Consider the following 12712-nt stretch of genomic DNA (forward strand, 5'->3'; position numbering starts at 1 on the left):
AGAAGAATATGATAAAAAAATGTCCCTACCCACAACCCATTCATGCTACATGCCACTCCCTATTATGTTCTATGGAAGAAGTTGGGCATTGCAGCTGAATCCTCCCTCTCCATTCCACCAGTAGTGTTTCAGTTCATAGAGACTTGTGGATATTGATGTAGGCATTGCTTGTACATTAATTGGGATATTTCAACAAATTATTTGCTTATTTTCCTTCCATCTTAAAAACAGGTCATTAAAAAACCAACAATGTAATAAACTGCAGCACTTTGACCGGTCAACTAGTCTACCTTCTCTCCATTCTTCAAAACTATATTTGGCAGTACATTAAACCATAGAGTTCAATGATAAATAATGCTCAAATATGTGTTTAGAAATCAAATAGATGCTCAGGCACCACCTTACCAGTTACTTTCAATGTAGCTGTGCTGCTCACACTCCCATACTTGTTGGATGCCTTGCAGGTGTATTCACCACAGTCTATAACCTGAGGTCTTGGGATTTGAAGAGTCGATGTATAATTAGCTGTATAAATGGTGTACTTGTCACCATCATAGATTTCCCGTCCTGCTCTGTACCACTGAAATCGTGCATCTGGTGCCATTTCAATCTCACAAGTAAATTTGGCAAGGTGGTTCACAGCAACTTCTTGGGATTCTAACCTTCTTCTCAGTATGGGTGCAACTAAAATTGAAAGCAAAGGGGGAAAAAGTTGCAATCACGAACATGTACATGAAAAACAACAAGATGATATCATTCCAAATCTCTGTTTAATACAGTGACTGGAACAGGATGGGTGATTTCTGCATATGCATAATTCAAGGAAAGTGACTGTAGAAGAAAAAGAGGTTTAGAAATGAAAGAAAGAAAGAAGCCAACTACCAATTATTGTGATGTGGCAATGGCCACACTACTGCAAGTCTCCACTGAAGTGTATAGTGGAGTTTTTAAGGTAGTACATTTTCTGTTTACTACCATAAAACAAGGAAGCAAATTGCACTAGATTATGTGTAGAAACAGTGGCAAAATAAAACATGAGAAGCAAGTTGAAATAGTGGAAAAAATTCACAACACACAGTGGAATCTCTATATTTGTTTACTGATCAAGTGAGATGCACAGTTTTCAGTGGGACTTCGTCCTGAGTATGTGCTCCCTTATTGTAACCATGAAAAAAGAGTGAATAATTTCTCTGTAGATATTGGGATGAAATTTTAAGACATGCACTCTTTTAAAAAAAAGAATAATTATATAGTATAATTATAAATTACAAATTAATTTATTTCTGAAAGAAATAATAATAATTAATGTACTGTAATCATATGACCAAAAATTGAAAAATACAGTACAATAATTTCAAAGACTAAAGTAGGTACTAGTGTATATGGGGAACTGGAGAGTGAAAGTGCAGGCACACTAAGGAAAAAACAAAAGGGTGAATTTTGTGATTAGTTTGTGGTGCCCTACTAAAGTCTGTTTTGGATATTAATATAAGGACTGTGTATGTATTCTACTCAGTTAGAAAATCAGTGAAGGAAAATAATATCTCATCCTCATATTCCAACCTCTTTTTACAACTGTGAGTGTTGCTGTTGCTGTAGTTTTTCCATTTTCATTCAGAGCCTCACAGGTGTACTTCCCTTGATGTACTTCCTTGAAAGTTTGATTGATTATGAGTGTATAAGTGTCATGTTCTTGCATACACTTGAACTCACTGCCTGAAAAGATCAGATTACTCTCAAAATACCAATTTACCACTTCAGCATTTGCTATTTTGGAAGTAAATTTCACTCCATCACCTTCCTCAACAACAGTGTCCATCAAACTTAGGTTTATGACAGGACTTCCATTTTTTTCTTCCTTAGCTTCAAATAAATGAATGTCCTTGTCATGTTCCTCAAAAAGTTCTTCTTTTCTTTCTCCCACTTTTGGAAAGAAAGTTGGTTTTTCAGCTGAGGCAGGCACTGATGAACTCTCATCTTTAATTTGCTCCTTTAAAACAAGAATTTTGACTTCTTGGGCAGACACAGGGTGCTCCAGCTGTATATTAGGTTCAGTACTAATTCTGGTGTGTTGTGGCTCAAGATAACCAGTGAGATCCCAAACTGTTTGCTGTTGAATAGGAATATCAGTCACAATACCCAAATTCATTTCTCTGAAAGGTAAAGAAATAACAAGCAACTTACAGCGTTTAGTTTCAGATATAATTTTGGGTTCATCTGCTATCAGAATATGTTTTTCTTCATAAACAACAGGCTGAAATGGAGCTTGGAATTCATTTCTTATGTTAACCTTATGAGAATATATTCCATCAAAGGGAAGACTTATTTCTGCAGTATTTGAACTTTCTTCGGTTACAAGGCAGATAAACAAGGTATGTTTCGGTTCTCTTACTATTTTTACCATTTTTAATTTAATCTTTTCTATATCATTGAAAGTGTCAACAGAGAATGAATGGTGTTCATTTATGAGAGCTGTTTTTAAGGCATGTCTTACTGGCAGTTTGACATCTAGGCTGCAACACGCTGGAGTTCCTTGGGAAAGTTGACTTTCTTTAGAAAGAGTTTGGCTTTCCAGAGTTTGGGGCATCCCTATCACTATTCTTGATTCTTTGTGAACTGTTGTATGTTGACTTTCTGGGCTTGTGAGTTTGCTTAGGTGTTCTTCCTTGAAAGGCTGTTTTTCTTCTTTTATTAATGGGAGCCTGACTGATTGTCCTTCTTGGATACGTACTGCAAAATCTTGGTCTGTGGCTTCTAACAGATCAGCATTCTCGATAGGAACACTGCATTCTTCAACACATACAGATTCCAAAACTAGTTTGGGCTCGGAGGCTACCCCACAATTCTTGCTTTCAACACCCTTAAATGGCTTAATGTGCCCTGCAGCCAAGGCCCTCTTTTCAATGATTCCTGAAGCCTGCATAACCATCTGAAAGTCATCCTTCTTCAGGGCTGCTCTCCTCTCTGAGTCCATCTCAGGAAGAGTTTGCTCTTTGGGCAGTAGCCATTCTTCTGCCACGACAGTCAAGCACTTACGGAGCTGAGGCTCTGAAGTAGCCAAAGATTTTTCTCCAGCAATCCCATCCTGAATGGCTTCCAGTGTATCGGCAGAGATTGTCCCCTGTTCCTCCCAAGTCACGGTACGCTTAATCATGGTTTCTGCCTTCTGTACTGCAGCTTGACATTCAGGTTTTGGTAAAGTCAAAAAGTCTTCCTTAGACAACACTTGATCAGTATCGTTGATCTGGAGATGCAAAACAGAGACAGGCTCTTTGACAAGCTTCAGGCTAACAACTTCCTCCAGAGGAGAAAGAAGCTTAGCTTCTTCACTTGTTGTGGGAAGCTGCTCTTCTGTTATTAAGCTGTGAAGCAGACTTTGGCTTTTGCTAGATACCACTTCATCTTCTGGTGGTACGTCAGTACTAAAATGCTCCTCTTTAGGAAAGGTTGCTTGTTCAGACACAATGGGCAAATGCAATGGCTTTCCACTTTCTTTCCGTACCTCTGTTAGGACTGTGCCTTCCAACTCAGGAATTGTTTTGGTGATCTCATGGGAAAGCTTCTGTTTTTCTTCTGCCACGAGGTTCGCCTTCATAAGGTTGTCATACTTCAGGGAGCCTTTTTGCAGCTCTTCCATAGTTGCTTCAAAAGTCCTTTCTTTGGGGAATAACTCTTCAGAGGCAATCAGAGGGACCTGCAGTGCCTTTACTGACTCCTGGGTTGGCTGAATCTTTTCAGGCATGTCCATGTTATTAATAGTCATTGTAAGAGCTTCAGTGATCTCATGTTGCTGTGTTGCTGTAATGGACTGGAAACTCTGTTCTTCCTGCACTAGTGCCCCCTTCTCTGACTTATGTACGTGGACTGTTAAAGAGCTCTCCTTGGACAATTTTTGGATGCTCTCAGTTCTAGAAATATACCCCTCTTGCTTAGATTCTTGAGCTGAGATAGCTTCTCCAGCTTTTGGAGCTGAGAATATGAGAGATTTATCCAAGCTTATCCCATATTTCTCCTCTGAAAGAATGGAAATTAATGGAAATGTTTCTTCCCGAACTGACTCTGGATTTATTATTTCTGGCAGCTTAATTGGCAACTGTTTTTCTTTTTCTTCATAGTTTGCTTCTTCCCCAGCTGGTAAACAAATACCAGAAATCTGGGGGCTTTCAGAACTAAGCAGTAGTGGTGAGCTTTGAATGGTCCCTGAGTGCTGCTCTAGAAAGCCACTATGCTCCTTCACCTCACTTACACTTAATGATGTAGCATCCATGATATTACTGGTCTTATGAGTGACATCTACAATTCCTTCAACTTTCTGAGGCTTGGGAAAGGCCTCCTGTTGGGTAAGCACAGATTCCTGCTGCAGAGTACTTGTTGAGAAAGAAATTAAGGTATCGGATGCACTATACAGGGAATGCTTATTCTCCATGGCAATTGAATCTGTTACTTGCTGGCCGTTGCGCCCTTTATCACCAGGCAATATAACTGCACTCATCTGCGCCTCACGGACCTGTTCTCTTGTAGTTTCTTTAACTAACATAGTCAATTTTCTCTGCATAGCTTTCTGGTCTACATAGGGAAGTTCAGGGACATCTTGGGCGATAATAAGTTCGGCAGTACTTGTGGCTTCACCCAAGATATTGCTTGCTTTACAGATGTATAATCCTCCATCTTCCATCTGACAGTTATTCACTGTCAGAGACCCAGAACCATCTGGATTATGGATAGTGGTGTAATGTACACCAGAGAAAATTTGGTCATTTCCTCTAAACCAGTGAATTGTAGGCGCTGGATCTCCAGTTACATTATATTCAAACACAGATGGAGCACCTGGCACAAAATGAGCAGGATTTAGTTTTCTAACAAAATGTGGAGATTGGGGGCCTCCTATCATCTCTGTGGAAGCGGCACTGATTATCTCTGATTCTGCACTACCTCGTTTAGGGTTTACTTTCAGATAAGCACTACAGGATGTCTCACCATGAGCATTACTAGCAATGCAAGTATATTCTCCCTCATGTTTGAAGTTGGCAGAAAGAATAATGAGGCTGTAGCTTTCCTCATCAAACACAAATTTATATTCTGCAGATGTTGTTATTTTAACATTATTGAAAAACCATTGTATCTGAGGCTTTGGACTGCCAGTAACAGTCACAGAAAGGTTAGCTAGGTCTCCTACACTGACTTCAACATTGGACACATGTTTGAGGAAGCTTGGAATCTTCTCTTCTTTTCTGTCTAAACTGTCGGAATAAATTGATTTTTCAGGCCTGAGTTCATGTGTTGTATTTTTATCATACAACTGTAGGTCACTTTCGAAAGTCTTGATGCTTTCTTCCTCAGCAGACACAGTAACAGAGCTAGAAATCTCTGTATGGGAAAAAATTATTTAAATTTTACTAAACTATTTTCCTGAAAAAAATATTTCTAGTAATTATAAAACAATTGCTATAGCAACACTTCAGAAAATGTGACACAGCAAGACAACATAAATATTCATAGTTTTTAGAATATTCCATTCAATATATGGGAAAGATTCAGAGGGGGGTTCCTGCTGGTTGGGACTGATTCTCTAGAACAGGTAGTGGGAATTTCCCCCCGCTCACCGAACCGATAGCGAAGCCCCATACTGGTCCCCCGGTTTAAAATTCATCCACCAGATCCAAATTTAAGTAGAAATAGCCCTCTGCGTATGTACAAAGTGTCCTGTACATGCACAGATGAGTTCAATTTGGGAGTGATGGTGGCAACCCTGAACAGGTAGCGAAGCAAAACACACACTTCCGGCATGACACTGAACCAGTAGGAAAGTTAAGAAGAACCCTGGTAAGATTCCAATTTGTTACATTGTCGACAGCAAATTGTTAACTATGCCATAAACCCCAGATAACAAAGTCAATAAAGATTTAGAAAGTGGAAGATGAAGGAATTTATTTGTTTACATTAACCAAATTGATTACTTATACAGGTAGGCCTCACTTAACAACTACAATTGGGACTGTCATTTCTGTTACTAAGTGATGCTCTCATTAAGTGACACATCACAGGACCATGCTGGACTTACATCACTCCTTCTATGGCTATTAAGTCAATCACTTGCAATTGTTGCAATCACACCATGTGATTCGGTCTTGTGATTTTATTGCCGACTTCTACATTGACTCTTCTTGTTGGAAGCCAATTGTGAAGGGTGCAAATGATTATCATGTGATGCTGTCATTAGCACCTGATGATTGCAAAGAGTCTGAATATCAATCATATGACAAGTATGAGGTCTGAAAATAATTTAAACCAATTTCCCCTCTCTCCCTATATCAATCCTGTGTCCTGGGAAAGTTGTTATAGATACTTGAAGAATTCCCCAGAACACTATTAGGCAGCCTAGAGTTACAAGAGGAAGAAGAAAGCTATTGCTGGATATATGGCTATTTAAAGAAGAGAAAGTCCTAAATAAAGACATATTGTAGGATGTATGTTAACTGAAAAGCACTGTGAAGTGTATGTAAGTCTAAATGCTATTGCTATTTCACTTTTTAATGTAATTTGGAATAGTTATAATACAATAATAAGCTACTAACACAGGTTGAGAGACAGTCTGGTGTAGTAGCTAAGTGATTTATTGGAAACTGGTAGACTGTGAGTTCCAGTCCTCCCTTAGGTATAAAAGCCAGGTGAATGACTTTGGATCAATTACTCTTTCCCAGGCCCATCCACCTCATAGGGACCTGGTTGTGAGGAAAATAAAAGGTGGGAGTATTATGCAAGCTGTCTTGAATTGTGCAAAATAAGGTATTAATAATGCTAATAATAATCTTATAGAGATCTATTATGTAGATCTCTAGACTGGGATATCATAAAACCGCCACTATTTCATTTTTGTCTAGGCAGATTTTCTTTGGAAGGATAAGAAGGAATCATTAGAGCTGTGGTGGCTCAGTGGTTAGAATGCAATATTGCAGGTTAATTCTACTCACACATCAGTTTGATTATCATTGGCTCAAGTTTGATTCAGCTTTCCATCATTCCAAGGTCGGTAAAATAAGGACCCAGATTGTTGGAGGCAATATGCTGACTCTGTAAACTATTTAGAGAGCGCTGTAAAGGACTGTGGAATGGTGTATAAGTCTAAGTGCTATTGCTATTCTACCCCCCCCCATGCTTAAACACTTCTTCTAGATCTCACACAAACATTATTTTTAAAAAAATCAACTTGCATTTGCACCAGACTGATTAGTCTTCCTGCTTTCCCTCCTGAACCATCCACCTTTTTTTCTTTAGACAGCTGATTCTAGTCATCTAGAAATACTATAACACTGTAATTATTGATACACTTTTAAATAAAGAATTTGTAAAGTGATATTTTGAGTGTGTGTTTGGATTTGATAGCTGAAAAGATTTGCAATGTTTTACTCTTTGACAATAATTAAGTGTTGTACCACATGATTCTTGACAAATGTATCTTTTTCTTTTATGTATGCTGAGAGCATCTGCACCAAGACAAATTCCTTGTGTGTCCAATCACACTTGGCCAATAAAATTCTATTCTATTCTATTCTATTCTATTTTATTTGTTCAACTCAATAAATCATGACTTATTTTTAGTTTCACGTTTGTGGGCAAATTAGGTGTCCTATTTTTAAGCTTAAAAAAGGATTGTGCTGAAAAGAATTGACCCACAACCAGGAGTGAGCTGGGGGGTTTGCAAGGATTCGGCAGAACCTCTAGCTCAGATTCTGTGCAGTTCAGAGAACCCCCAAATCCCACTCCTGGCTGGCTTCAAAAAATGGAAGTTTTTAAGCAGATGTTGGATATCCATCTGTCTGAAGTAGTGTAGGGTTTCCTGCCTAAGCAGGGGGTTGGACTAGAAGACCTCCAAGGATCCTTCCAACTCTATTGTTGTTGTTGTTGTTTTTATTGTTATTATTATTACCCCTCCGCATGCCCTCCCAGGAGTTCCCGCGCAGCTCATTTTGGATGCAGCACAGGGCATGCGCAGAGGCTTGGGAGGGTGAAAAATGGGCCGACCGGACGTTCGGTAAAACAGGCCATTTTCCCCCTCCCGGAGGCTTGACAAAAGCCTGGGGAGGGCAAAACCACACACACCGGTGCAGGCGGCTGACTAGGCCATACCCACCATGGCTCCCTTGAGAGAACCCCTTGCTAAAAGTTTTGAACCCTGCCCCTGCACACCACCATGCCGTAAAACCTAAATTAAAAGGGAGGGGGAATCAAAGCATGCTCAGTGAAGACAAGCACAAGTGTGTTGTGTCCTATACTTTTATTAAAACAATATATACACTGGCATTTCAAGGTAACATAGATCATGGACAAATGAAATCTGTTTTAAAGGCTTTACTAAAGAACCCTGTGAAGAAAGCAACCCTCCCCAAAGACATTTTATTTATTTATTTGATTCGACGTCTATGCTGCCCATTCCCATTGGATTTGACACTGAAAAAGTATGCCGCTTAAATGAACGTTTGAGTGAAAACACTGTCTTAGTTTGACCTGGATATGTTGGCTTGATTTCACAGCAGACATTATTTCAGCTATGTACTGTGGTTTTCCTGGTCAGTTACCCACAAACCATAATTTTAATTTTAAACTGGGATATTTATCCCGAGAAATGGAAACACTGCCAAGAACCTGTGTTTTTTTGCAGCAACTGGAATCAGAGGATTTCTCAGCTATCAAGCAGAGCCTGAGTAGGAGATTTTGGAGAATTAATTCTTTCTCCCCTTGTAAAAGGTGGCCTTCTCCAAGTCAGGAGAAGAAATGGGCAAAGCACGAATCTATCCAGCAATTGCAGGGTAAAGAGTTTTCCACCTGTTCATAGCCTATATTCTGCCTAACCCAACAAACACGCAGACATTATGGCTGCACATTTTTCCCCTTGGGAAGATTAGGGCTATAAATGCAAGCTCATATTCTGCAGCAATATTATAGGCTGAAAATCAGAAGTCAGTTTTTTCCTCCAAGAGGAATTATTTATGTTCTTTGATGTTAGAGAGCAAAATAGGTGCAGTGTATATTCTTTGATATTCAGGGACATTGGCATATCAACTGAATAAGGGGAATGTCAATGAACACTAATTTCTCTGCAGTTTCTGCCCAGCTCAATGTTGGATCAGGTAGATTTATTTCTCTCTTACCAACTTCATTGAACCTATGTGTTTTTGTGTTTTACTAATTAGTTAATTCTTCTGCTATCAGGCCATCATGCGTTGTGTGTCATTTAAATGGTATTGGCCTGTTGCTGTTAACATTATTACTAACCAATCATCATTTATATCAATGTAATTAAGTTAAAATATTTATTTGGGTAGTTCAAAATCAAACCAAAGAACATTCTTGTAACTGGTCAACTAGTTAAATTTATCATATATAACTGCACAATATTAAAATACTGTAATTGATTTTTTTCTTAAGCATAAATTCTAATAAATAAGATTGTATTATATATAAATGGGAAGTAGTATAAAATTAACATTAGTGTTGGCCACCTTGATCTTTTCTTGATCTATCTCAAGCAATCTGACTTTAGAAGGAAATGACACACACGCACACACACATACAAGGACTCATACAAACATTCTATTCTTCTTTCCAAAAATCTACTTTTCCAAATTAGTTGGGTCCAACTTCAGTTACTTATTTATGTTCTGTAAATATCCATTTTTAAGTTAATTGTGTTTTGTATCTCCTGTGATTGTTTGAGGAGAAATAAATAATAAATTTTGGAACCAATAGTGGGTTGTTACTGGTAAAGGATGGTGCACCGCTAGCGATCGCTGCGCTGTGTGTGTAGCTTTGGTTATCTTGCACCGACTAGAGGTGTTGGGAGTGGGAGGCACTGTTCTTCAGTGGTTCTCCTCATACCTCTCTGGTCGGTCGCAGTCGGTGTTAGTAGGGGATCAGAGGTCGACCTCTAGGTCTCTCCCTTGTGGGGTGCCTTAGGGGTCGGTCCTCTCCCCCCTGCTATTTAATATCTACAGGAAACTGCTAGGTGAGGTCATCCAAGGGCATGGGGTGAGGTATCATCAATACGCCGATGATACCCAGTTATACATCTCCACCCCATGTCCAGCCAACGAAGCAGTGGAAGTGATGGGCCGGTGCCTGGAGGATGTTAGGGCCTGGATGAGTGTCAACAAGCTCAAACTCAACCCAGACAAGACGGAGTGGCTGTGGATCTTACCTCCCAAGGACAACTCCATCTGTCTATCCATTACCCTGGGGGGAGAATCACTGGCCCCCTCAGAGAAGGTTCGCAACTTGGGCATCCTCCTCGATCCACAGCTGACATTAGAGAAACATCTTTCAGCTGTGGCGAGGGGGACGTTTGCCCAGGTTCGCCTTGTGCACCAGTTGCGACCCTACTTGGACCGGGAGTCACTGCTCACAGTCACTCATGCCCTCATCACCTCGAGGCTTGACTACTGTAACGCTCTCTACATGGGGCTACCATGTAGAGAGAAACTTCAGATCGTGCAGAATGCAGCTGCGAGAGCAATCATGGGCTTTCCCAAATATGCCCATGTTACACCAACACTCCGCAGTCTGCATTGGTTGCCGATCAGTTTCCGGTCACAATTCAAAGTGTTGGTTATGACCTATAAAGCCCTTCATGGCACCGGACCAGATTACCTCAGGGACCGCCTTCTGCTGCATGAATCCCAGCGACCAGTTAGGTCCCACAGAGTGGATCTTCTCCGGGTCCCGTCAACTAAGCAATGTCGCCTGGCGGGACCCAGGGGAAGAGCCTTCTCTGTGGCGGCCCCAGCCCTCTGGAACCAACTCCCCCCAGAGATTAGAACTGCCCCCACCCTCCTTGCCTTTCGTAAACAACTTAAAACCCACCTCTGCCGCCAGGCATGGGGGAATTGAGATCCTCTTTCCCCCTAGGCCTTTACAATTCTATGCATGGTATGTATGTATGTATGTATGTATGGTTTTTATATTAATTGATTTTTAATCATCAATACCAAATTACTATTGTACACTGTTTTATTGTTGCTGTTAGCCGCCCCGAGTCTCTGGAGAGGGGCGGCATACAAATCCAATAAATAAATAAATAAATAAATAAATGTGTGTGTTTGCATCCCAGCATGTTTTTGCTTCTTTGGATGTGCAGGAAGCAAAATCTCATGAGGGGACATGCGTGCGAGAGAGATTTACGCGATCTTTTGCTTTTGCGTGTGCGCAGAAGCAAAAAACCGCCGATATCTCTCTCACACGTGCCTCCCCTCGCAAGATAACTGGGACGCATGAATACTGATGAAAGATAACTGAAGGTGCGCACCCAGCATACCGGTAGCGGCGGTAATGGGAATCCGCCCCTGTTTGGAACGTATGTCTGGTTTATACATTACACTTCATACTTAAGTTTGATTAAAAATATGCTTCTCTAGCAGCTAGCTCCCAGAAATATTTTCCCTACAGTATTTAAATTCATAATTTATTTATTTATTTATTTATTAGTTGGACTTGTATGCCGCCCCTCGCCGAAGACTCAGAAGTTGGTTTAAATATACTGTGTTTATAACGGATGGTATTTTTTAAAGGTGCCAACAATTTTCAACCTTATTTTCTTGAATATTTATGAGAACTATTTTATATATTTACTACAGTGGAACCTCCTATTCAGGTTATGTATTGCCTAAAGCCCTTGACTAAGCACAAGGCATATAGATATAAGAACACGTTCATATATAAATGAGTATTTAAATGTACTACTTTGAGTATAAATTATCCTGCTACTTTTAAATATCAATGTTGGAAATAAATAATGAGCAACTATAACTGTCAGGAATATTCATTTAATTTCTGAAACGATTGTTTTGCTGTTACTATACCTGACACATTCTTTTTCCATTTCTAGCTTATTTTCTCTGCAGTGCTAAAATGTTGTTTAAAACCGTTAACATGCTTTCTATGTTAATGCCTATACTAATTCTTGACATTTTTCTTTTTAATATAGTAAACATGCAAGTATATGCATGTAGATTAAGAAATAAATCTCACAGCATGCAATAGAGCTTACTCCTATATGAGCGAGTACAAGATTGGATCTTAATATGCAACCATGTACACATTTAATCAAAATCAGCTCAATGGATTTCAACAGAATTTATCCTTAGGGAAGGACATAAATGATTGTAGCCTCTGTAAGGCTGTGAACCTATTTAATTGGGAATACATTTTATTGAACATATGACTTAACTACAGTATGTTCTCTTGAAAACATGACTTACATACATATAATTAAACTATAAATCCTATGCATAGTTACTTGGGAATAAATCTCATTGCCTCCACTGATTTTGAGATTATGTTATTCTTTTGAAGTATAGAAAGGAAAGTATAAGAACTATTCATGTACTGAAAAACTAAATGCATACATTTCATTACTGTTTTTTAAATTTGTTTTTGGTTTAGCTATTTAGAAATACTTTTATCAGTTATTGACCTAATTGGTGATTTAGTCTCATTTTTTTCTAGCTTTGACAGTTAAATTTCTGGGTAAATTTAGAAAAAAAACTATTTGATTCACATTAAAGTGTTGATGTGGTTTATCAAGCTTTCCTCTAGATTCCAGATTCTTTTCGACTGGTAAAAGAGAAATAATTCTTGTTATTTTATACAGTATATAGTATGACAAAACTTTAAACATAACTAGTTTGGTCTCTATTATCATTGATCAAGGTATTTTTGA

The 12712-nt window shown here is 39.2% G+C and overlaps 1 protein-coding gene across 1 annotated transcript in view; it reads right to left on the reverse strand.

The window, feature by feature from the left end:
* Positions 1-12712, reverse strand: part of LOC139169288 (titin-like) — a 329115-nt gene that overhangs the window by 237748 nt on the left and 78655 nt on the right. Inside the window, exons 46-47 of the mRNA XM_070755280.1 lie at positions 1564-5367; positions 406-684 (exon numbers count right to left, since the gene is read on the reverse strand). Coding sequence (XP_070611381.1) covers positions 406-684; positions 1564-5367 — 4083 coding nt within the window. The remainder of the gene's footprint in view (positions 1-405; positions 685-1563; positions 5368-12712) is intronic.

Source organism: Erythrolamprus reginae, chromosome 1 (genome assembly GCF_031021105.1).
Source record: "Erythrolamprus reginae isolate rEryReg1 chromosome 1, rEryReg1.hap1, whole genome shotgun sequence".
Classification (NCBI taxonomy): Eukaryota; Metazoa; Chordata; class Lepidosauria; order Squamata; family Dipsadidae; genus Erythrolamprus; species Erythrolamprus reginae.